The 26,522-nt window shown below is 39.3% G+C and overlaps 1 protein-coding gene across 1 annotated transcript in view; it reads left to right on the top strand.

Moving 5' to 3' along the window:
• Positions 1-26,522, top strand: part of Wdr62 (WD repeat domain 62) — a gene marked incomplete in the record, with an annotated part of 170,398 nt that overhangs the window by 128,312 nt on the left and 15,564 nt on the right. Inside the window, 13 exon segments of the mRNA XM_074109234.1 lie at positions 1-9; positions 1,557-1,685; positions 2,255-2,365; positions 4,483-4,601; positions 5,197-5,294; positions 7,871-7,987; positions 9,633-9,707; positions 9,858-9,979; positions 13,409-13,547; positions 14,091-14,232; positions 16,497-16,654; positions 18,989-19,112; positions 21,218-24,727. The exon segment at positions 1-9 is cut by the window's left edge and continues 122 nt beyond it. Coding sequence (XP_073965335.1) covers positions 1-9; positions 1,557-1,685; positions 2,255-2,365; positions 4,483-4,601; positions 5,197-5,294; positions 7,871-7,987; positions 9,633-9,707; positions 9,858-9,979; positions 13,409-13,547; positions 14,091-14,232; positions 16,497-16,654; positions 18,989-19,112; positions 21,218-24,727 — 4,853 coding nt within the window.

Genomic DNA, 26,522 nt, shown 5'->3' with positions numbered 1-26,522 from the left:
TGGACTGAGGTTAGTTCAAAAACCAACGTGAATTTTTGCTACTCAAAGCTTCCGCATGGATCTCTTCTTACTAATCCATACTAATATTATAAATGCGAAAGTGTGTGTGTTTGTATGTTTGTGTGTGTGTATGTTTGTCCGTCGCGGTCATCAAATCGGACAATTTCAACCGCTGGATTTAGATACGTAATATTTGGCTCGGTTGTTTTTTTATGCAACGTTAATGATGATAATGGTGATGGTCTTATGTTTATTTTTATTTAATAAATACCACACAATAATACAATAATTAACAAGTAGAAATAAAAATAGAACTAGAACGAACTTACTTTAATTTATTGAATCAGGCGTTACTTTGCGGAGGTCCATGTCAATGAGCTAAAAGAATTTCCTTGCTCACCCGCATATTCGCGCATATTTTGCATAAGCCGAGCTATCGTAAGGTCGCGGGTGAGCAAGGAAATTATTTTAGTTCATTAACTTACTATAATCCTAAAAATCTATATTGGCAAATATCAACCAAGTGGCTGCTATTGGGCAGGGTGCCCATAAGGCTGGCTGCGTTTCCTCGTTGTATGGCAATGCCAATATGTTGACCGAGGAAAGAGCCAGCCCTATGGTCGCCAGACGAACGGGCAAGCTTATTTTTAAAAATAATTTTGGGGAATTCTCGCGGGATTTTTTACTAAATCTTCGATCTAATGGTTTACGCGACATCACACGTGCGAGGCCGCGGTTGAACATTTGCCCAATAAAATTATAATCAAGATATCACGAGGTGATACTAGAGTCGAGAGATTTTCTAACACACTGTTATGCCCCGAACTATAATCAGTAGGATGCGAATGCAAAATAGGAACACTTTTCAACGTAATATACTCAAGTTATATCCCAAACAAAAGTAGTCCACCTTTACAATCATCTACATTAATATCTGCCACAGTGGAGCGTACAAAAATATCTGACCCAGCCCTAGAAATATTGTATCAGATATTTATGTACGATGTGTTGTGTCAGATATTGGTGCTCGGGCCCCATATAGTATGTCAATGTCACACCAATTGTGGCCATTTTTTAGCAATCAGCCCCCCCCCCCCCCCCCCCCCCCTTGTCACACCTGGCCCTGCCCCACCCCTCCTTACGTGTGACTTAATTTGCCGTTGTAATGTAAAAAAAATTAGAAAACGAAATATGAGGGGTAATGATGGATGAACGGTGACCAGGAATACTTAAATAATATTCATGTATTCTGTCATTCATGTATTGTGCCAGACAGACATTGCTAATATTATTGACATTCATGAAATAAAAATCCTCGCTAAAATAGTTATTTAAAATTAATAATTGATATTATACGCGCTTACTTGGTTATTTTTTAAAATTTTGTTTATTGCTGCTGTGAAACTTATTGTATTTAGACTTAGGTTAATGACTTGTTAAAGGAAAACAGAAATATTTGTACGCCTACTGGCCACAAATAAACGTATTCTATTCTATTCTATTCTATTCTGCCAATAAATCATTGTCATTCTCAAATTAACCTTTTAATTTGTCAGGTTCACCTCAGACTGCCAGCACCTGATCTCGGCGTCCGGCGACGGCTGCATATTCGTGTGGCGCGTCCCTCACGATATGGTGGTGACGATGCGGGCGCGACTAGCGCAGCAAGCCATCCGGCAGGGCAAGTGAGTACAGCGCCATCTAGCCAGACGCCTGGCAGACTCCTTATTGCCTGATTCACTTACTTGGAATCACATCGTTTTCACTACTTCCTTCTGTCACACGATGCATTTCCACGGTAATCAAGAAATATGGCCAAATTTCAAGTCAAGTGATTTTACTGTATGCGCCTTGCCTCAGTCAGTCACGTTATTAAATTTTATTATAGATAAATAAACTTTCTAAATTAGCTTGGTGCATTAGAGCTATCTTTGCGGGCGTGGCGTTATGCACGCAGACAAGTCATTGTGTTGTTTTATGTATACTTTGCATAACTTCCACCTAGATGGCGCTGTATGTAAAACAGGCTTCGTTAACGACATGCTTCCACAGGATGACTATATTTACTTACTTAGGCACCATTTGTTGTTGCAAATGCATTATTTGATGTAGCATAGATACAGTTGATTAGTTTATATTAGCACATAACAGGAGTACAGTTATCAATAATGACAATTTATTTTTTAAGCAAAACTTTTCTGTTTTTAGGAACTGTAGACCGTAGAATTATATATTTACGTATGTTTGTATCTAGACGAGTGGCGCCATCTAACGGCGTGGAGAGCGAGTCGGACTCGCACCGCGGCTCCCCGCCGCGCGACCTGCTCGACGACAAGTTCGCGACGCCCGTCGTGCCCGACTACACGTGAGTGATCCTGTTAAGATAACAAGTTTTACTTTAAAACTAAATCTAACAATCCTTCTCTTGGCAAGTTGAAACGAGCCATTGACATCGATGTACCTTACGGCACTAGACTGGCTGTTTGGAACAAAACGCGCGGCGCATCAATCATCAATATTACTTTGACACAACCGCTGTCACGGACGTCAACAAAAGTGAAAGGTTCACAAATCCGCGTTGTGAATAAATGTTGTGCGCCATTTTGATGTATGAAACATGCAGTCTATACATAGATATCTATGAACCAAGTGTACTGAATTGAAGCCTCGTTGGATTCTTAATTCTGCAGAGCTAACAAAATTAACTTAAAAAAAATAAAAAAGATTATCTAAAATTATGCATCATATATAATGCACAATACCAAGAAAAGGTTTAAAAAATCAACGAAATCAATGGAAGCAATTTTTATGATTGGTTTTTTTGGAGTCTTTTTGTATTTTTTAGTTCAACTCCAAATTTGTTACTTTTACAGCCATCCCATTAAACCATATCGAAAATACAAACTTGAGACTTGGATGCACAGAAAAACCAGAAAGAGACCAGCGTTGGGAATCGAACCCAGGTCCTCAGCATTCCGTATCATGCATATCATGCATCAGCATAACCCCTACACTACCACTGGACAGGAGTCTAGATTTCTCCTATGCACACATATCTCAGGTTGCTTTTTTCTACTACGCTACTTGAGCATCTCGATGAGAGCGAAACATAGATGTCGCTAGTGCTGCTGCTCTGTACTCCAGTCCAGTGGTAGTGTAGGGGTATGGCACGCAGCACGGCACGGCAGCAAAAAGTTATGCATTGTTGGAGAGCTAAGAAAACGATTATGTTTTTAAAATAATCTGTAAGCCAAGTTTCAAAAAGTTTTTTTTTGTTTTTAAGGCATTTTAGTGGAAAAAAATCTCAAAAAATATTGAAATAATATTATTTTGTCTTGCATTTTTAAATTTGGACCAATAATTTGTTGTTTTAATATTGATAAATAACCAGTGTTTAATCGTTTTTATAAATCAAAAGAAAAAAATAGATTTAAATTGATATATTTTTTTAATACATTTTTGACGTTGCATTTTTGGCTTATTGAAAACTCACTCACGGTTCACTTTTGCGTAATGCATATGGGGGTTAAAATTATTGCAAATAGTCACCTCTATCACCTCCTAACGGGAATACGTCGAATTACTAGTAACTCTGTATATAGGTACCTCATTGAGTTTCTTGCCGGATTCTTCTCAACAGAGGTTTTTCCGAACCGGTGGTAGATTTTTTTTTACATTCGTAAGTGCTTGTTATAGCCTAAATAGAATAAAGATATTTTGACGTGACTGATTCCTTGTATTTGTGAAGTTGACGCGATCATTTTACAAGATTTTATTTAGTTTCATTTTACTATATGAGAGAACGTCACAAAACTGTTTTTTTTTGTTTGGGACATTTTTTTAAACTAATCGACTGTGCTCTTTATTCTGAGTAGAAAAAACTTTTTTTTTCTAAAATTAAATAAAGTTACACTTTCTCGTGAAAATCCCCACCTTCCAGCAATGAGGGCTATCGTTTTTTGTCTCACTAGATGGCGCACTGTTGCGTGAGGTTTTTAAGTATGGCTTTCAAAGTCTGTTATTACGGGCGTGAAAACCAAGTTCAGTTTAAAATCATATTTAATACACCTTAAAACCGTACCACAAAAATATCGAGCATGCCATAGTGTTCCATAGTCCCCGTTTTGTTCGGAAAAAAACGGAGGACAAAGGTTTCCGAAAGACAAAACTGTCTCAAAACACAGACATTCATTGCCCCAGAACGCATGTTTGCCATAATTAATTTCAGATATATTAAATATAATGACCCGGATAACTCACGTCTTAAACCCGCGTAGCTCACCCAAAAACTATGGGATTTGACATTTCGGAGACCTCACGCTACACTAGCGCCTCTAGTGGCGAATTCATACGCGACAGCCCTCATTATATGGATTAACTGGTCCGAAATAAAGGATTTTATTTTTATTAGTTTAGCGCAATAAAGACTTTGAGTTTGAGTTTTATGTATTCTGAGCAGCAGTTATGTTTGTATCCTCGCAGGTTGCGGATCGGGCGGCTGCCGTCGTGGGCCAAGAAGAGTTTGGGAGACGAACTGGCGCCCGACTCGCCCGCGCCCGAGCCTCCTGCCAGGGGGAAGTGGGCGCGGAGGATGCCCAACGGTCAGTGATATATGTAGTGATGAATGGCGATGTGACAATGTTGAAGACGATGACGGTGATGATGATAGTGAGTGACTGTGATGACGAGGAATGATAAGAGTATGATGTGTGATGATGATGACAATATTAATGATGGTGATGATGACGATGTTTTTGAAATAATCATGTATGTAAGGACGAACATATGTGATTTTCCCACTAACGTCGATAAGCCAAACGCTACTAGAAACACAGGGAAGCTTAAAGTTCCATCTTACAGACTGGCTAAAACCAAAAAGTCGTTTCTGGGAAATTGCATACGTTTTTATAATAAAATTCCAATAAATATTATAAATGAAACAGACAAAATTCAGATCTATTGTCAAGAAGACATTAATATCTAAGGCGTATTATAAAGTTAATGATAATATTGTAAATCTGTTTAAAAAAATATACCTCGTTGAGTTTCTTGCCGGATTCTTCTCAACAGAGGTTTTTCCGAACCGGTGGTAGTTTTTGTTTTTGACATTCATAAGTGCTTGTTATAGCCTAAATTGAATAAAGATATTTTGACTTTGACTTTGAGTTTGATGACGTCGCTGACGGCTGGTTGCAGACAAGCGCGGCGACTCGGACGGCTCCAAGGACAGCTCGCTGGACAGCGGCACCGACACGCGCTACGGAGACAAGCGGCGCGACCTCGCCCCCAAACAGGTACACACACAGACAGACAGACACAGACAGACACACATACTACGAGTACTATAGCGTCCAACTCAAAAAAAAATCACCCCCACTTTACGTTTATGCCGTTTTTGCCATTTTGGCTACGGAACCCTAAAAAGTTGGAAACTTTATCGCTTAAAGGTTCAATATCTCAAAAACGGCTAAACCGATTTTGATAAAACATGTCTAAGAGCCATCGCTAGAAAAAATGATTTCAAATTAAAAAAAACGAATTCAAATCGGTCCACCCGTGTAAGAGCTACGGTGCCACACACAGACACACATAGCGGTCAAATTCATCACCCCTCTTTCAATGTCGGGGGTTAAAAATGAGCCAATCGTAGCAAGACTAACATCAAACCGAGCTGTTGATACTAACGCCATCTAGCGATGCGTCTGTCAAGAAGTCTTCATTGTTATTCGCTTTTACTTGTGTTATAAGTTTGACCGTTATGTGTGTCTGTGTGTCTCTCTGTCTGTGGCACCGTAGCTCTTAAACGGGTGGACCGATTTGAATGCGTTTTTTTTTTCATTTAAAAAGCAGGTTTTCTAGCGATGGTTCTTAGACACGTTTTATCAGTTCAGCCGTTTTTGAGATTTTGAACTTTGAAGTGACAAAGTCGGGGGTTTTCCAACTTGTTGTTGGTTAGGTTATTTTAAAGGCATTTTTCAATATACAGGTCGAGATTTTTATTCTTCTTTCTAATGTTGTATACAAGATGTTACAAAGAATACGCGCTCGCTAGAGCTACAATTGAAACCAGTGGCGCTGGCATGAGCTGTCAGATTGTATGGTTTTGCAGTAAACTTTGATTGATATAGTCTTAATAAATGTGTTGTTACGAATACGGTATTTGACAACTCCTGATTTTGCCATATCTTAATATTATTATGAAAATATAGATGTACAGACCACAGAGCGAAGAGAAAACTTAAATCGGTTGCAAATTGGATTTATAGTGAAAATACAAACTGAAATATAGATGCACAGAAAAACCAGAAAAATAAGACCAGCACTGGGAATCGAACCCAGGTTCTCGGTATTCCGTACCGCGTGCTATACCGCTACATCAGTGGTGTAGCGATATTTGCGGTATATCTGGGTTCGATTCCCAGTGATGGTCTTATTTTTCTGATTTTTCTGTCCATCCATATTTCTGTTTGTATTTTCAATTTAGGTTTTACGGGATGACCGTAAAAGTAAAAATTTGGAATTGAAATAAAAAATACAAAAAGATTCCAAAAAACCAATCTTAATTGGATTTATAGTGATTTTTTGAAAAATCTATATACCTGTCTCTTTCTCAAACGCTTTTCTCTATGCAGCAAGTATGGCGGTACTGGCGTGTGACGTCACATGCCAGTATGTCTTTCTCTGTCTAATCTTGAATTTCAAACTCTCATAACTTTGTTATTTGTAAAGGTAGCTTAAATATTGTTTCTCTATTCGATAACAGGCATTGTGTAGTTTTAATTTATAAAACACATACAAAATAGTCAAATACCGTATTGTAAAAACATTAAATACATTTAGACGATGCAAGAAGTTGCGCTGCATTGAGGCACAATGAATTCAGTTGGTCAAACAAATGCCCCAATGTAGGGAAACTCGCGTGCTCTCGCGTTTTCTAAATCGGTCATAACAAGAATAGTGACTATATTAAATATAATGACCCGGATAACTCACGTCTTAAATCGAGTTTAGCTCGACATGTTTCGGGCTAATCCGTAGCCCTTCGTCTTCGGAGCAACGCGACTCAGCGGCTGCTGCAACACGCGCACTGCCCAGTACTACGGAATTACGAAGGAAGACGAAGGGCTACGGATTAGCCCGAAACATGTCGAGCTAAACTCGATTTAAGACGTGAGTTATCCGGGTCATTATATTTAATATGAGTGAGTCTCACGGTAGTTTCATGTTCAAGAATAGTGACTGTGAATTGTAAAGGTTTCCAAAAGTCCAATGGACGAAATAAACCGCGTTTATTTTGTGACATCTTGTATAAATTACTACAGTAGTTAGATATTATTAATAACATTTTTTATCACCTATTTTTAACTGCACTTTTTGGTGATGGTTTTGTATTATTTGCGCCGTTAACGTTTCTTTTGTTTTATGATTTTGGGTGTCCTGGTGTTTTGGGGAGTCAACTTTTATGTGTTAATTTTGGATGTTATTTTATTCTCAAGCAGAAGGTCGTGGGTTCGAGTCTTCGCACCTTTGAGTTTGTCGGAATTCATGTGCGAAATCTTACATTTGAAATTTACCACGAGCTTTACGGTGAAGGAAAATATCGCGAGAAAACCTGCAACACACCTGAGAAGGAATTCAATGGTGTGTCTGAAGTTCCTGATCCGTACTGGGCCCGCGTGGGAACTACGGCCCAAGCCCTCTCATTATGAGAGGAGGCCTATGCCCAGCAGTGACGTATGTAGGGATGATGATGATGATGAACTTCAACTATACATTTTGGTATTTGTTAGCATATATGAAAATATATTTCTTTTTAAATTGACATTTAAAAGTTGACACCCGGTTATGGTCTGTATTCCCTGGGGCATAGCGGCCGAAGTCGCTCAACCTGTCGCAGCTGCCTCGCGTGGAGGCGTTGTTTCGGCACTTCGACGAGAACATGCGCAAGACGTATGACATACTGACAATCTCTCCGAGAGTCGAGAAGGTTACGTTTTGTTTGCGGCATCGTGTTTCAGCTTGTGTATGCTTTTTCTTCGTTTCATTACAAAATCAAAACGTTCATTCTGTATGTAAGGCGCTTACGGAATCATCATTTCCAGGAAGGCGCCGCGAGGACTTTGAAGAAGACATTTTTTTTATAATCAGAATCTCGAAGACGGCCCCAACGATTTCTATGAAATTTGGTATGTCGGGGTTTTAGTTCAGAGTTTTAGCCCGAGAAAAGCTCGGTCGCCCAGGTACTTATTTTTATGTGTATGCCAAATTTCAAGTCAGTTGTAAGATTTGACATAAAAACTTGTGAAAAATATACAGCTTTTACAATTTACTTAATTGGGTACTAATTAATTCGAGCTAAAAATTAATTAAAATATATAATTACATTATTTTTTATTGCATCTACTTTACTCTGTGCTTTGAGTCAACACGTTTTTACTATGAAAATTTGAAACTTCTTGATTTTGGCTGTAAAGCTTGTATGACAGACAGACAGACATATAGACACGTGAGTGACAGCAATAGGGCTCCGTTTAGAACGTACACGGGTATGAACCCTAAAAAAAAATTCGCACATGTTTTTACTTTTGACCACTTGCTGGCTGCAGCCGGCTCGACCGGGTTAGTAACACACACCCACAGAATACCGGCGTGAGTTTTGCTACTGTGTTTCGTACGGAGATCCGGAGGCCCAACTCCCCTCCCCCCTTCCCCCTCCTCTATCCCCCTCCCCTTTAGGCCGGCAACGCCCCCGCAGTCCTAATAATGCTGTAGGTGTCCATGGGTGGCGGTGATCACTTACCATCAAGTGACCCGCACGCTCTTTTGCCAGCTACTTGATAAATATTAAATAAATTGGCCTTTGTTGATTTTCAACACACGGACTATATTTTCACGTTGAATTGGGACCTCTTTTGCATTTATAAGTAAATGGTAACAAACAGACAAACCGACAATAGGACTAATGATGGTTGAAAATAATCTTGAATATAAGATTGTAATAGCTTTGAGCTTTAATAACTACGACGTTGTGAACCTTCTGCAGATGTTAAGTCAATTAAAAAACAACTCAAACATATCAAATATAAAATATTTCATATTGTTGTGAATGTACGTCATTGTCTTGTTCCGCTTGCTTGTATTGTTGTTTGCTTGGTTGCCTTGTTATTTTAGTGTAAAATTGATTCATTTTAGTTTTGGCCTTATTTTGATACTTGTATGTTACACTAGCGTCATCTATTGTCGACTAGCAGAATCGTATTTCTCTAATAAAAGATGGCGCTACTGTTCTGTACAAAACGCATTTTTTTGCAAAAGTTTTTATAAATCAAATGATTTATTGCTTTTTTTTTAATTGTTTTACTTTTGCCTGTTGTAACTATATTCGTATTCCACTTAATTTTGGCTTTTACTATTATGTTTTTTTCTTAACAATAGTTGCGGTGATAATTTTTTTTTGATAATAATAAACAACCACTTTTTTTTTATTTTACTTATTTTAAATAACTTCTCCGACATGCTTAAAAGACAATTGTCGTTGAACCACTAAAATATTCATTTACTCGCAATTTTTATTTCACTTTCATTAAAATATTATTTGCCGTTTTAATATCAGTTTCGCCTCCCACCACTAGGTGTCGCTCAACTTGCCGCCGACGCGCACGCGACATCTCACAGACGACTCGTCGCTTGGCAGTTTTAAATACGAGGTCTATTTTTTTTTTTTACTTTATATGTCTGATTTCATTTCTACTCTCGACTAAAACCATTAATATCTCTTTGATTCCAACTAGGCAAGAACTTTGCAGAACAAGCTCTAGATTTGTAACAGTGATACTTATATTCATATTTATCCTCAGGAACAGGAGTCGACAGAGCACGACGGGGACGTTGAGGATATTTCCGATGGGGAACGCACATCGTCGTCCGAGCGCACGCGACCGACTTATTACCCCGGAAATAATGACGATGAAACGCCTGGGTTAGTTAGAACACCGTTATTTATATCAACTCCTAGCGTCATCTTGTGTCGAATAGTGTAACTGACACGTGACCAACATTTTAGTTTTTAAAGTAAGAAGGAAAACGATTATATTGCTAGACCGAAATGGGACCTACATGTCTTTCGGTAACACTGCTTTAGAAACAATATAAATAAATTTACCTATTTTTTTTGACTGGATGGCAAACGATATTTACACCTTTACAACAGTTACAACTTCTATTAAGTACATTATTATTTTTTATTTACAACTTTTCGCCTCACTGCGGAGATGCCAAGAAGAAGGACCAAACGTAGTGTTATAAGAAACTCGAGTTGAATTCTTATTTAATAAAACTTGAGCTATTTTTGAAGACTAGTCTTATAAATAATACTTAGAGCTCAAGTCCTTCAGAATTTGGAGTCTTTTGTAAAAAGACTTGAGTCCTGCCAAAATGAACTCAAAGACCGAGTCTGTTTAAAACAACTCATGACTGGGTCACCTAAATCCATAGCTGTAGTTTGAAGTAAATTAAAGTAGCATTTAACAAATTATTGATTTATTAGGTACGTTGTCTCCAGGTGAATACTTAGATTAGGTTATTTGCGTTTAATGCAATGAGGGCTATCGCGTATGAATTCGCCGCTAGAGGCGCTAGTGTAGCGTGAGGTCTCCGAAATGTCAAATCTCATAGTTCTTGGGTGAGCTACGCGGGTTTATTTATAATTAGAATATTTTTGTGAATATTTTACAATATCTGAAATTAATTATGGCAAATATGCGTTCCGGGGCAATGAATGTCTGTGTTTTGAGACAGTTTTGTCTTTCGGAAACCTTTGTCCTCCCTTTTTTCCGAACAAAACGGGGACTATGCAACACTGTGGCATGCTCGTTATTTTTATGGTACGGTTTTAAGGTGTATTAAATATGATTTTAATCTAAACTTTGTTTTCACGCCCGTAATAACAGACTTTGAAAGCCATACTTAGGTTTACTAATGTTTCGGCGAATAACGTTTGGCAACCTGTTTCATTTCGCAACTTTTCATTTCCCAACTGTTTCATATTTCTGAAACTGTAAATATTTCAGGATTATTATAAAACTAACCTAACCTAACCTAAAGGTTTCTACACGATGGCCCTGAAATAAATCCTGAAATATTTACAGTTTTAGAGTTTGCGAAATGAAAAGTTGCGAAATTAAACAGGTTGCCAAACGTTACGTTGCGAAAAGGCAGTACTCGCCATACTTAAAAACCTCACGCAACAGTGCGCCATCTAGTGAGACAAAAAACGATAGCCCTCATTAAATTGTTACTACTTTTTATTGTGCGATTTATTTTCAATCAGATTAGTAAATAAACATAGATGACGATATAAAATCACCCAGTATTACATATTATATTATATACAGATAATATGGATGGTAGGTTGCATCTTTTTGTATTTTGTGCGTAATCGCTTTACAAAGTTAAGCAACGTCAGCCGCGGTCAGTATTTGGATGGGTGACCGCGGACTGCATCTTTTTGTGTCTTTTGCCTTATCGATCTCCAAAGTTAAGCAACGTCAGCCGCGGTCAGTATTTGGATGGGTGACCGCGGACTGCATCTTTTTGTGTCTTTTGCCTTATCGATCTCCAAAGTTAAGCAACGTCAGCCGCGGTCAGTATTTGGATGGGTGACCGCGGACTGCATCTTTTTGTGTCTTTTGCCTTATCGATCTCCAAAGTTAAGCAACGTCAGCCGCGGTCAGTATTTGGATGGGTGACCGCGAACTGCATCTTTTTGTGTCTTTTGCCTTATCGATCTCCCAAGTTAAGCAACGTCAGCCGCGGTCTGTATTTGGATGGGTGACCGCGGACTGCATCTTTTTGTGTCTTTTGCCTTATCGATCTCCAAAGTTAAGCAACGTCAGCCGCGGTCAGTATTTGGATGGGTGACCGCGGACTGCATCTTTTTGTATTTTTGCCTTATCGATCTCCAAAGTTAAGCAACGTCAGCCGCGGTCAGTATTTGGATGGGTGACCGCGAACTGCATCTTTTTGTGTCTTTTGCCTTATCGATCTCCAAAGTTAAGCAACGTCAGCCGCGGTCAGTATTTGGATGGGTGACCGCGAACTGCATCTTTTTGTGTCTTTTGTCTTATCGATCTCCCAAGTTAAGCAACGTCAGCCGCGGTCAGTATTTGGATGGGTGACCGCGGACTGCATCTTTTTGTATCTTTTGCCTTATCGATCTCCAAAGTTAAGCAACGTCAGCCGCGGTCAGTATTTGGATGGGTGACCGCGGACTGCATCTTTTTGTATTTTTGCCTTATCGATCTCCAAAGTTAAGCAACGTCAGCCGCGGTCAGTATTTGGATGGGTGACCGCGAACTGCATCTTTTTGTGTCTTTTGTCTTATCGATCTCCCAAGTTAAGCAACGTCAGCCGCGGTCAGTATTTGGATGGGTGACCGCGGACTGCATCTTTTTGTGTCTTTTGCCTTATCGATCTCCAAAGTCAAGCAACGTCAGCCGCGGTCAGTATTTGGATGGGTGACCGCGGACTGCATCTTTTTGTATTTTTGCCTTATCGATCTCCAAAGTTAAGCAACGTCAGCCGCGGTCAGTAATTGGATGGGTGACCGCGGACTGCATCTTTTTGTATTTTTGCCTTATCGATCTCCAAAGTCAAGCAACGTCAGCCGCGGTCAGTATTTGGATGGGTGACCGCGGACTGCATCTTTTTGTATTTTTGCCTTATCGATCTCCAAAGTTAAGCAACGTCAGCCGCGGTCAGTATTTGGATGGGTGACCGCGGACTGCATCTTTTTGTATTTTTGCCTTATCGATCTCCAAAGTTAAGCAACGTCAGCCGCGGTCAGTATTTGGATGGGTGACCGCGGACTGCATCTTTTTGTATTTTTGCCTTATCGATCTCCAAAGTTAAGCAACGTCAGCCGCGGTCAGTATTTGGATGGGGGACCGCGGACTGCATCTTTTTGTATTTTTGCCTTATCGATCTTCAAAGTTAAGCAACGTCAGCCGCGGTCAGTATTTGGATCGGTGACCGCGGACTGCATCTTTTTGTATTTTTGCCTTATCGATCTCCAAAGTTAAGCAACGTCAGCCGCGGTCAGTATTTGGATGGGTGACCGCGAACTGCATCTTTTTGTGTCTTTTGCCTTATCGATCTCCAAAGTTAAGCAACGTCAGCCGCGGTCAGTAATTGGATGGGTGACCGCTCATTGCATATTTTTGTATCTTGTCCTATTTCTGTGAAATTCTCCCTAATCGCTTTGCTAAGTTAAGCAACGTCGGCTGTGGCCATTATTTAGATGGGTGACCGCAAATTGAATCTTTTTGTATCTTAGCCATCATCCATCATCAAATTTGCGAATGATCTTTTAACCGAAAAGGCTATATAATCGCAATTTGTATTATTCCAGAGAGTTCATGGTGAACGCTATGGACGCGGAGGAACTCCGTCAGTCCGTCCGTCGTTCGAAGCAGTGGGCGGCTGAGCGACTGGCATTGCCCGCTGCTGCGTCACTCAGCGGATCGGGCCATGAAGAAGACGACGATGAAGTAAGATATTCATTGCGCGGGTATAGCGTGCAAGTTTGAAATGGGCTGGGAAACGCCGCAATGTAGCTAACACTTTCCGAGGCTTGGCAAGCGATCGCACACAGAACTATTATGATAAATAGAAATGCGATCCCGTCTCATACCGCTTATAAACTCAATTTGTCAACTTGTATATATAAAAAAAAATGTTTTTTCGTATCGCGAATAAATAATTATATTCTTATTCTTACTTATATTTTATAAACGGGAAATTTTTGTTGGATGTGTGTATCTGTGGATGTTTGTTAGTCTTTCACGCATAAATATGGTATGATATTTTATGACAATCAAACGGATGAAACACACGGGTTACTTTTTACCCCGAAGATCTCGGTGAGGGAAAACATCGTGAGGAAACCTGCACACAATTGCGATTTTAATATGTGTGCTAGACACGCGTGGGAACTACGGTCCAAGTCCTCTCATTCTGAGAGGAGGCTTGTGCCCAGTGGGACGTATATAGGCTGAGATGATGATGATGATTGTAAACCGTTGTCTTCCCAGGTGTCAACGCCCTCCGGCGACAACGGCGAGCGCCCCCTGTCGGGCTCCTGCGAGAGTCTGGACACGGCGGGCCGTCGCGAGAAATACCTCAAGTCTGCCTTCGACAGCTTGAGCGGCGCGGAGCTGGACGCCAGCCCCGGCGGTAAGTAGGGTGGCGGTCTGTGGCGACCGCTACTGCGACCGCGACTGCGACTGGCGACGGCGACGCACGACCGCGTCCGGCTCGCGGGAGTGGGACCTACTGCTTAGGAGTCTTAGTACCTATAATGATATTATACGTTTTATTATACAGGTTCTACATTCCATTTTAGATGTCGTTGCTCCAACTTTAGCATTTATATTTAATAGCTGTATAGATGAAGGCGTATTTCCAGATTTGATGAAATATAGTAAGTAGTTCCTATTTTTAAATCAGGTGATAAAGATAATCCCTCTGATTATCGTCCTGTGTCCATCCTATCAGCGTTTAGCAAAATATTCGAAAAAATAATGCTGACGCAAATGATCTCGCATTTAATACCCATAAAATCATGCATCCACAGCAGTTCGGATTCACAAAAGGCAGGTCTACTACAGACGCGGGTCATAGTTTAGTTAAATTCATATTGCAAGCTTGGGAGGAATCACATGACGCTATAGGTGTATTCTGCGACCTTTCGAAAGCTTTGATCGTGTGGATCATGATACTTTAATTTGTAAGTTAAATTTTTATGGCATTCGTGGCCTCGCTTTAGAACTCATTAATCTTACCTCACACAAAGAAAGCAAAAGGTAGCGATTAACGGAACGGTATCGGTGGGATCTGTGGTCGAAATGGGAGTGCCTCAAGGATCCATTCTTGCCCCATTCCTGTATCTTATTTATGTAAATGACCTTACTTATATGGTAAGCCAAAAGTCGGGTATAGTTATGTTTGCTGACGACACGTCTTTACTGTTCAAGGTTAGTAGAAAAGATACCGACTTCATTGAGCCCAATGAAACCCTGTCCGTGATATCCGCATGGTTTGCTGCCAATAATTGTTACTAAATCCTAAGAAAACTAAATGTATTAAATTCTCGTTGATAAATTCATCTAGCTCGAATTCAGTTTCTAATATAAAGTTAAATGGTCAAACTATTGAATTTGTAAAATCAACAGTATTTTTAGGAATAACGCTCGATTCTAAACTACAGTGGGACCTCACGTCACAGCAATCGCGGGTAGATTGAGCTCTGCTGCTTTTGCAGTTTGGAAAATACGGCAGCTAACCGATGTGGCGACGGCACGGTTGGTGTATTTTGCTTACTTTAATAGCATTATTTCGTACGGCCTTATTTTATGGGGATCTGCTGCAGACATTGAGTCAATTTTATCTTACAAAAGAGAGCAATTAGAGCAATTTATAATTGAAGACGCGTGAATCTTTAAGATCTTTTTTAAGGAAACAGATATCCTAACCCTGCCGTCGCTTTATGTTTTTGAAATAATCATGTATGTTAGGAAGAACATATTATGTGATTTTCCCACTAACGTCGATAAGCCAAAGGCTACTAGAAACACAGGGAAGCTTAAAGTTCCATCTTACAGACTGGCTAAAACCAAAAAGTCTTTTCTGGGAAATTGCATACGTTTTTATAATAAAATTCCAAAAATATTATAAATGAAACGGATACAAAATTCAGATCTATTGTCAAGAAGACATTAATATCAAAGGCGTATTATAAAGTTAATGATTATATCATGGACAGGGATATTTGGAAATAATTCCGATCCGCATTAGCGATCCCTTCAAATAGCGAACCTACTGTGTTAAAATAAAGTTGTGTTAAATACTTGTGATGTAAGTATACCTATCATTTAATAATATTGTAAATCTGTTTTAAAAAAATATATATATATACCTCGTTGAGTTTCTTGCCGGATTCTTCTCAGCAGAGGTTTCCGAACCGGTGGTAGTTTTTTTTTGACATTCATAAGTGCTTGTTATAGCCTAAATTGAATAAAGATATTTTGACTTTGACTTTGACTTTGACTTTATACGTTTTATTCTTGATTTTCGTTAAACATTAGGTTAGGAAAACATTCAGTAAGTCAAATGAAATTGATTTCTCCAAACGATAGTGGCTTAACGCTTACGTACTGTTTAAAATATAAACTATAGTATTCATTTATTATGCGTATTAAAAAACTAGGAAAAAAAGAAAGAAAAAAAAATCAGTAGTATATAATTTTTAATTTCATTATTTTGTTGTTGCAGCAGAGTTGTTGTTGTAACAGAGATAGACAGACAGCAACACTATCATGGTTCCCTTTATCACCCTTACGGTACGGAACCCTAAAAAACGGAAATCTGTCAACAGCAACTACCAGAAAACTAGAAGTGTATCACCAGTATTAATAATCTTCATCCAACATGCTTTCCAGGTCACACGTCGCTCTCATCGCAGCACCTGTCCCGCGCGCCCCGCCCCGCCCCTACCCCCGCCCCGCGCACGCCAGGCAAAGCCGTTGACCCCGACGCAGCGCGCCGGCGCGAGGAGCTCAACCGAAGAATACTGGAGACGAGGAGACAGCTGGAAAGCGTAAGTACTGCTGCTGTTATGCTTGCCTGGTACTTTCAGAATTGGAAGAATGTACCGTCTGGCTTTGAATGGTGGTAAATAACATCTTGGTGTAATGAGGGCTATCGTTTTTTGTCTCACTAGATGGCGCACTGTTGCGTGAGGTTTTTAAGTGTGGCTTTCAGAGTCTGTTATTACGGGCGTTAAAACAAAGTTTAGATTAAAATCCTATTTAATACACCTTAAAACCGTACCATAAAAATATCCAGCAACCACAGTGTTGCTTAGTCCCGTTATGTTCGGAAAAAAGGGAGGACAAAAGTTTCCGAAAGACAAAACTGTCTCAAAACACAGACATTCATTGCCCCGTAACGCATAATTGCCATAATTAATTTCAGGTAATGCAAAATATTCACAAAATTGTTCTAATTATAAATAAACCCGCGTAGCTCACCTAAAAACTATGAGATTTGACATTTCGAAGACCTCACGCTACACTAGCGCCTCTAGCGGCGAATTCATTCGCGATAGCCCTCATTATGTTTGCACCAAGGCGCTTTATTACATATTTTTATCTTTTCGCTTTAATCTCAAATTATTAACTCAAAACTACGAACAAAAGACACACATGACCTAACAACGTTTTTAGCCGCGAAGGTCCTTTTCGCGCGCGTTGTTCGTTGTGGTACTCATGAAAAGACGAAACCACGATGACGGTTTTTTTCTGTTTCGTGATGAAACTAGTCTCCATCCCTACAATCGCTCCGCGCATGCCCGGTAAGGCCGTTGACCCCGACGCTCAAATATGGAATAGAATACTGGAGACAAGGCGAGTACTGCTGCTGTGTTATGTTTGCCTGGTACTTTCAGACTAACTAGGTACTTAAGGATATTGGTGATCATGTGGTGTGTCTTTAGTGCGATTTTTTATTATAAAAGGGAGGCAAACGAGCATGCGGCTCATCTGATGGGAAATGATCACCAGCACCGCCCATGAGTAACCAACTACTCAAAGAGAGTCATTCATTATATCAGATATTTCGGAGCGACCAAGGTGGTCAAAAATATCGGAGCATGCACTCTATTACTAAGGTATTAGAGTTCATGTTTCGATATGTTTGATCACCTTCGAAAATCTGATGGCGACTGTACTAGGAAGATCTTCGCACTCTGCTATAAATTTGAGTGTGTTTGTGTGCGTTTTCCTATTAGTTAATTTACAATCGATTTACTACTAGAAGGAATTAGCTATTAGAACGTATGTATGCACGACTACGCATGTTCCGCTGTATAGGTTAATTTTACCATCATCGAACACTCCCAGAAGACACAGGCAGGAATGCTGATATGCCATCGGAAGGATTCATCTTGACCTAGGAAGAAGGCTCCGGAAAATACTCTTGCTATCTTCTAATTGCCTGGTATCTATTTTCACAAATTATGTTATTGGAAAATGAAGCTGCGTGCATGTGTGCGTGATGAGTGTGTGTATCATAGCGCTGTGTCAATTTCTATTGGCCGATTACTACGGCACCCGTGGCCAATAAGCGATAAAAGAATACATTATGTTTTTGTGTCAATTTCTATTGGGTGATTACCACAGGACCTGTAGCCAATACGCGATTAAAGAATTGTCGTTTTTCTTGATTCTCAAATTCACTGGATTATGATATAGTCCTGTGCGTTTTATGGGAACCTAGTAGGTATATAACTATGGACCCGTTTTCCCTATTGGTAGACTCTCAGCCAATAGAAGAACAAAAAAAATTGCTCTGTTCAAGCCCCTCCCATTGTTACTGGCTACGCCCACACTAAAGAAGTAGTGAAAATTGCAAGTGCTTCTGTGGGGCCATGGGTTCCTAGTCCAAGGGTACCTAACTAGCTGTGGCCCGCGAGTCGCGACTCCGTATGGAAAGAAATAGTTTATCGCTGTCAAATGTTTATCAAGGATAATCCTTGGAACTATTCTATGTCCATTCCCTATAATATCTAAAATCATTAATTGCAAGATAGTGGATTATTTTTCATATTATACGCCTTCATGTGATGGCTGCAGAAATAATAGGTAATAATAGGAGAAACACAGGAGAAATTATAATAATAGTTATAACTAAATAAATAACTCTTTTTATTGTTCTGTGGTGACGTCATTATTTTTAGTTAAATTCAATTACTATTAAACTTGTTTGCTAAAGTGGTTCAGAACTCGAAACATAAGATCCGTTTTCTTTTTCTTTCTTATATGAATCTTCAGGGAAAAGAAACCCGACGAGTCCCGAGCGAAGCGACATTAACGTTCTAGTTGTATACTGTAATTCCAGAGGGTCAAATAAAATGACATTTTTTCTCCGCTAGGTGGCGTTCCGTTCAAACCTCAAATCCAGCCAATCAACGACCGACCTTTCTTATATCCCTGAGAAAGATACTCGTCGAGGTCGGCCAGTCTCCATGGCAGTGCCGAGCAACTCGCGACCATACGGTAATAGTGTTAAGGTGTAGAATTATGTACGGTGTAAGGTAAAGCTAGGCAGTTGTGAATGTTCACGGGTTTGCTGGTAGATGGCGTTGACATAAAAAATGTTTGATAAAATTACAAAATTTAGTAACAATTGTTCAATTCGATTTGTTGAAAAAAAAAAAGATATAAAAATATCTGCTAAATTGCGACGAAACTGATAAATTACTTAGTAACAAGTGATTTGATATATCGACCTTCCTTTTTGGAAGCATCAATAGTCATTCAGGTCAGTATAAGATTTCGAAACTTATGTTGGTATTTATTTCTAGAAAAATAAATCCATGAATAAGAATAAATTTAACGCCATCTAAGTATTTAATGTCTTTAAGAATTACTTGTTACTTTTAATAGAGCTGAATTATTTAAATTCCACTTTGTTTAAAATAAGAACCTTTTTTAAATCTAGTGGTAAATTTTATTGAGCTCATTAAATAACCCCTTTTGATTCTGTCATCCTGGTACCATTACTGATTTCATACAAAAAAAAAACAAAAAAAAATTAAGATAATAGAAAAAAAAGCCTGAAACTAAACTGACTACTTACGTCTATAAAATGGGAAGAGTTTTTCAAATATTATATTAACATAGATGGTTTTGTAATATTTTATGCAACAGTTGTATAACAGGGTTCAAAAAAGGTGAGTTGCGTGAGTAACGATGTGAGCTTTAGCGAACATCGTAAGAAAAAGACGCCACGAGCTTTTTTTTTGACTTACCTAAATAACGTTGCATACAATAGTTTTTCTTCATTACAATACAAAATTAATTAGAGAAATAGTAAACTTTAAACGTTTTCATACTTCAGTAAAAAGTATGGCAAACGCAAAGAGAAGGTAAACAACAATAAACAAGTGAGTAATATGAAAATGACAAAATTTGTCTAAGTTACATTTTGTTTTTGATTAACGTTTACTTATGATTGGTTATTTGGAGTCTTTTGTATTTTTATTTCAACTCCAAATTTGTTACTTTTACGGGTATCCCGTGAAACCATATCGAAATACAAACTGAGACATGGATGCACAGAAAAACAGAAAAAGAGACCAGCGCTGGAATCGAACCCAGGTCCTCAGCAATCCGTGCTGCGTGCTATAACCCCTACACCACCGCTGGACAGGAATTTAGACACGAATTTTCCTATGCATACATATCTCAGGTTGCTTAAAAAATAAAAAATACAAAAAGACTCCAATAACCAATCATAATTTGATTGCTTAGTAGCGACATCTCTTGTCTGGGTGAGCGGTTGGTTCCGATAGAATGTGACGTCTCTCGATGAGAGCGAAAACATAGATGTCGCTAGTGCTGCTGCATAAGTAGCGTAGTAGAAAAAGCAACCTGAGATATGTATGCATAGGAAAAATTCGTGTCTAAATTCCTGTCCAGCGGTGGTGTAGGGGTATAGCACGCAGCACGGATTGCTGAGGACCTGGGTTCGATTCCAGCGCTGGTCTCTTTTTCTGGTTTTTCTGTGCATCCATGTCTCAGTTTGTATTTTCGATAACGTTTACTTGCCTGTGACGACGTTAAAAATACGCGTTACTTATGTTGGCAGGCTATGGATTATGTTCGGAAAGTTTTTATTCTGTATAAAAACCATATAAAATAAGTAACTGGCTGCACTTGCCGCCTGTCCGAACGTACGAATTAAGAAAAAAAAAAGTAAGTGGTTGCAGCTGTTGCAGTATCGTTTTAGCAACATTACAATACAGTGCTATTATGGGGAATAGACAATATAGACTTTTCCAGAATCTTGTTATGTATGCTGTTATATTACTGTCAGTGATTAAGTAAATCACAGATTACAGTATAGGAGTAGAAAATAATTTTCATTTTATTGTTAAATTAAATTTCAATTTATAAAACAAAGTTTCTAGTGTAAAGAATTCATTAGATGTCGTAAATTAACGAACTTTCATTAAGTCAATTGACTATTCATTTCGATTCATCGATACCAGGATGACATAACCCAAAAGAGGCCACTTGAACCTCAAAGTTTTACGTCATAATGCTACGCGTCACTAACACGTCATCGACTCACTAACTATGTGCTCACACGCTGCCAGGATGCGTCCCCATGTGTCCAGAGGAACTCGACAGTCTGTCCCTCTATGACAGCCTAAACCCTAACCCAGCCCTTGACTATAGGCAGAAAAATCCTTACGCCATCCCTGCAAATGTGAACAAGTACATACCTGACTTAGACATGGGCCCATACATCCCACCCCATTCTAACCTAGAAAATATCCAAAGCGAAAGAAGAATCAATTTCACGCCATACGGAGTTCGACCTATGGTTTTCAAAGAGCAAACGCAAAAACCATTTGCATTTACAGTTGATATGTCCAAAAAACCAAGCTCAAAAGTTTTCAGTAGATTGTTCCCATCAGCGGAACCACCTAAAGCGCCTCCTAGGAACTTCCATTTGAACTTAAATAAGAATACAGAGGATAAAAAACTCCTAAAACCTAACGCCAGGAGCATTTTCAAAAATTACAAGTCCTGTCCAGTTTCCCCGGTTTCTGAAGAATGTAAATGGACTGATAAAGTTGCTGATCAAAATCAAAAAGATAATACGAACTCCTTGGATCCTAAAAAGAGAAATTCCTTAAGTTTCTTCGTAGGTCTCGATAAAAATATGAAAGAAAGGGGAAGAAGCATAGTTGATACAATAAAAAGCGACACAGAAAAGATGATAGCTGAAATAACAAAAAAATATGGAGATTTAGATGAATACGAACCAAATAGAGATGATTTAGACTTGCAGCCGACTAAAGAAGAAAAAGACGACGGCAATTTCTCATCTGACTCTTTAGAAGACTGCAGCTTAAGCCAAGATGCTAGCTGCAAGAACAAACTGTACTCCAAAAAGGTTTGCAAGAAACATAATAAGGCAAAAATGCCTCGTCGAGCCGTTTCTGATTATGCTATTTACGGGTCTATGGACAAGCCTGTTGTGCCTGCTAAACCATCGTTTATTGCTGGACAAAAGAGCTCTACTTTGCCTAGAAACATGCCGTCCAATCTTGATGATATCATGGACGAAGAAGCTCTTAACACTAACTATTCTAGTATGTATAGATGTCAAAGCGTGTTGACCAAGCGATGCGTAACGAGATCCAATGAGTCAGTTCTAAGTGATAATTCTAATGGATCCAGTGTGTCTAATGAAATATTCCTCAAGTATGGGAACGAAGTGGCCTTCCAAGCGAAACGTAATGATTCAAGGTACAATCTAGTTGATTCTCAAAATTGCTCGTTTGAGAACTTGAACGAACCCGACGAGCAATATTTAGACAAGCATAGACACAGTAGCGCGAGTTTCTTCTTAAATCAGAAGAAGTACATGAAGAACAGTTGTAGCCAAGAATCAGTTTTATCAGACGAAATGTACTTGGACGACAATCAACTTTCAAGGACCAACTGCAATTCTTTAGAAAGTGTATTGTCAGATGATTCGGAATGTACGAAGAGTGCTCCTCTAGAAATGCTCTTTGAAGGGGCCAAACCCAAAAAACAAATACCTAACGCTGTAAATATACCTCGAAACAGCAAGAGCTGCTATGAGTTCGATAACACGTCAAAAAGTTACGGTTCTAGTCCAAATAACGTGCCATATTTCGCTGGTTATATGTATAATAACTATTTAGGAGAAGCCAGTCCAAATTACAAGGATTATAAAGAGACGCAGTCTAAACCAGTTCCATCTAAACCACCTGAGAAAAAAGTGTACGGGTTCGAAATACCTGTGTCTGAATTTTCGGGACACAAGACTGTAACCAGATCCAAAAGCCTTTACGATTCTACTTCGAAACAGGCTCCTCCTCCCGCTAAAAATATTGCGTATTATTTCGACGGGAATAATGTACAGCAGTATACAAAAGAAAAAAAACCGAGTGATGAGATACCGAGGCTTAACAAACAGGATTACATGGCTAGTACGAGTAAGTCATTGCAACCAAAATTTGCTGAGAACCAGAAGTATAAGAGCGAAATGGATGGATGCGAATCCAAAGCTATGGTTAAATCTAAAAGTTGCAGCTTTGAAGTTGTGCTTGAACCGGCATCGAAACCTAATCCACTGAAAAATTTGATGGAGAAACGAAATTCCCACGTGCAGAAGAATCTGGAGAAGTTTGAGGAACAGATACGAAAGAATTCGCAAACTAAAATGAGTAAGAATCAGATAAATAAAGAAAAAGCTAACGGGGCTAAGTTTAACAATGCTACCAAGAGTTTAGAGAGAGGTTCTGGACAAAAAAACAGCAATGTTAAGATAACTATGGAGTTTGTACCCCATAAACCCCCAAAACCAATAAAGAGAACATCTTCTATAAAGCTAAATAATAGACTAAAAGCTAATCTTGAAAAATCCGGTTTAAGCTCATCTATTTCATCGCAGTATAAAGCTAAATTAGACGGACTACAAAATAAAAACTTCATTTCGAACAAGAAACCCTTAGAAGACAACAATTGTAATAAAATAGATGATTCAGGTGACGCTAACGAGAAAACTTTTGACGTTTTTGTTAAAGAAAAAGACGTGAATGAAAACAAATCTGAAATACAAATGGATAGCCTGGAAGTGTATGCTATGCAAAGGATGGAGCGTATGAAACAAGTGAGCATGGACTCACTGGACGTTATCGAAGACACTAATGACTTTGCCAAGGATTCGCTAGACTATTACGCGGAACAAAACAACAAGCTGTCCTACGGAAAATTTATTAAAGATCAAAACAATCAAATGACTTCAAGAAATGATGCATTAGATTCTAACAGAAATAGAGGAACAAAAGAAAACATAGACCCTAAAGTGATGACCGATGAAATAAAGAAATACAAATATATCGAAAGAAAGATAGAAATTATTAACAAATTGGTCGAAATGGAAGAACGAAAGATCCTACAAGAGAAAATTCTTAAAGAATATCGCATGAAACCTCTTAAAGCCAATATAAATGATGGTAAAGGCGTAGTCAAAGTTCTTTCCAGAAAATTCGAGAAGTTAGCCACAAAACAGACTGTGCCTAATTTCGCTTCGCTCACCTTAGAAGAAGTTGACACAGACACGGAAAATAATTCTGATGGAAAAGAAATCAAACGTAATTTAAGTCTTCCAGATATCTTAGATTCAGAACAAATAGGAGGACTAGTCACAGAGGCTATAGAGACGAGCTGCGATGCCGGAAACGAAATACCAGAGAGCGATGTCAAACTTAATAACACTGTAGAAACTGCAGCACCGAAAGTCCTCAAACAGCGAGTGTACAACGAAATGGTGATACCGAAAACAGATGTGCACCTAGACAGCGAGAATTACGAATCCTCAACAACCAGTTCTAGTTGCACTAATTCACCGAAGAGACTATCTTTATACTTTAGCAGACCCAAACCGCCTTTTAGGAAAATCATTCGCGTTCCTACGCCGCGCCTTTGTATGGAAAACAAAATGGCGCCCTGTACTAGTTCACACCGGTTTCGGCCGGTTTTGCATGGGACCGGCGTAAGGGCCGCATTAGCCAAAAGGGTTCCTTTCCATTCTCCGATCCTGCCGTCGCATTTTGTCCCTCAAGGTTGGGAACGCATGTTTTTACAAATTGTACCAGGCTGGCATGACTTGCAACTACTTGTTCCAACACTCGGGTTTCTAAGGAAGATTAAGCCCAGTTTACCTGTAAGAAAAATTGTGACAGTTGCATTACATTGCGGCGCTCGATGGACCACCTACAAATTCGTTGGTTTTACGACCGCGCAATGTATGCAACTTGCATGATTTTATTGCAGGTCCACAACAACTAGACGCCATATTTGTAGCTCCAATTCGCTCAGTGAGTACCAGGGAGTAATGATCAGGGATGTGGTTTTTTTAACTCTTTAATAGAACATCACCTTTGTAATACGTATACGGAAGTGGGTGCCTTGTCGTTAGTCAATGTTAACCTCAACGCATAACCAATATAAAGACACCTAACTCCATATAAGACCCGCAAGCTGTGCCGTAAGCGAACAGGCGAAGTTAAGATTGCTTTCCGAGCGTAGCGAGAGTTTAGATAATCACTAATCAAATCACACAGTTGTGTGATGCGCATTGCTTTGTGGGTGCTACAAATATGGATACGACTTGTGACGCAATTTACATTTATAACACAGGTATTATGTTTCCCGAAGAAACCCGAAGAGTTGATATTAGTTTTGTCCCTATTTGTCTCCCTCTCACTAATCCAGTTGGAAAAGGGTGTACTGAGCGAGAAGTGGCAAGTCAGCTAGCCGATTCGCCGCATGATTTTGATCATTTTTGACGCATGAATCTATTGTTTTTGCGTGTGTTGTCTTTTACAGTTTAGTCTTGCGATGACTGCATGACCTGATGATAACCGCGTTCATACCAACCGTACGGTTTGTGTTATGTATGTTACACCTACCTAACACATTGCGGTTGGCGTGAACGCGGCAATGTGTTGTTAATTTTTGCTTTTTATTTGCTTTATAGAAAGAGATATTCAATGTTTTAGGTCCGCGTAGAATATTATAATAATTAGAGTAATGTCTTAAAAGTTCAAACTTAGATTACACAAGGAAGACACCTATTTATATCTTTTTTTTTATTTACGGCGCGGAATATATAATTATATTGAGCGGCAAAAAATATATACATATATAGATAATTTTGTATGTAGAGTGGGCCAAATTTTGTGCCGCTGAGTATACTAGAACACTCTTTATAAAAAAGTTACTGTCGATGTGTCGGATCTGAATTCTCACGAACTAGGGCAATAGAACTGCAGAGGAGACTGCATTGTGTGTTAAGGGCGGTAAATAAGGAATGACGAACGGAGTCTATTAGAAGCCTGAAGTCGAAGAGGGCTTTAATGAGTCGATGTTCGAAATTGTAGTACCCGCCCGTGCGACATACAATGTCTTTCATCACATTTGCGAGTAAAATTGTATATTTCTAAAATAAAAAATATAATTGTTCCAAATATTGGCGATACCTTAGGCTGCGCTCTTGGCAGCGCAAGCCCCCCCCCCCCCCCTCAGCATGCGCCGCAGCGTGCGTGTGCGTACGGGCTCATTTACCGACCTTGGGCTTCATGACAAGCACAATAAGGTCAAGGATTTTATTTGGGGGGTTGCAACCAAGGTAGCCTGCATGTTACGACACTGTTTACGAGCAAGTGTGATGAAAAAACTGTTTCCATAAGCTAGTTTGATCTTAGGTGAGACTAAGTAAGCATGTTATTCAGCGAATCGCACACACCTCTCACCCTACGCGCCGGAAGAGGAGTCCGGCATGCGTCGCGCCATCTCCCTCTCGGACCTGGCTGCTAAGCCGCTGCCTGCACCCAGGACCCAAGGTCTGTGGCTTAT

The sequence above is a fragment of the Choristoneura fumiferana genome, chromosome 28 (assembly GCF_025370935.1).
Source record: "Choristoneura fumiferana chromosome 28, NRCan_CFum_1, whole genome shotgun sequence".
Taxonomy (NCBI): Eukaryota; Metazoa; Arthropoda; class Insecta; order Lepidoptera; family Tortricidae; genus Choristoneura; species Choristoneura fumiferana.
The sequence above is the reverse complement of the archived record's forward strand: the minus strand, read 5'-3'. Positions and strand labels throughout refer to the sequence as shown.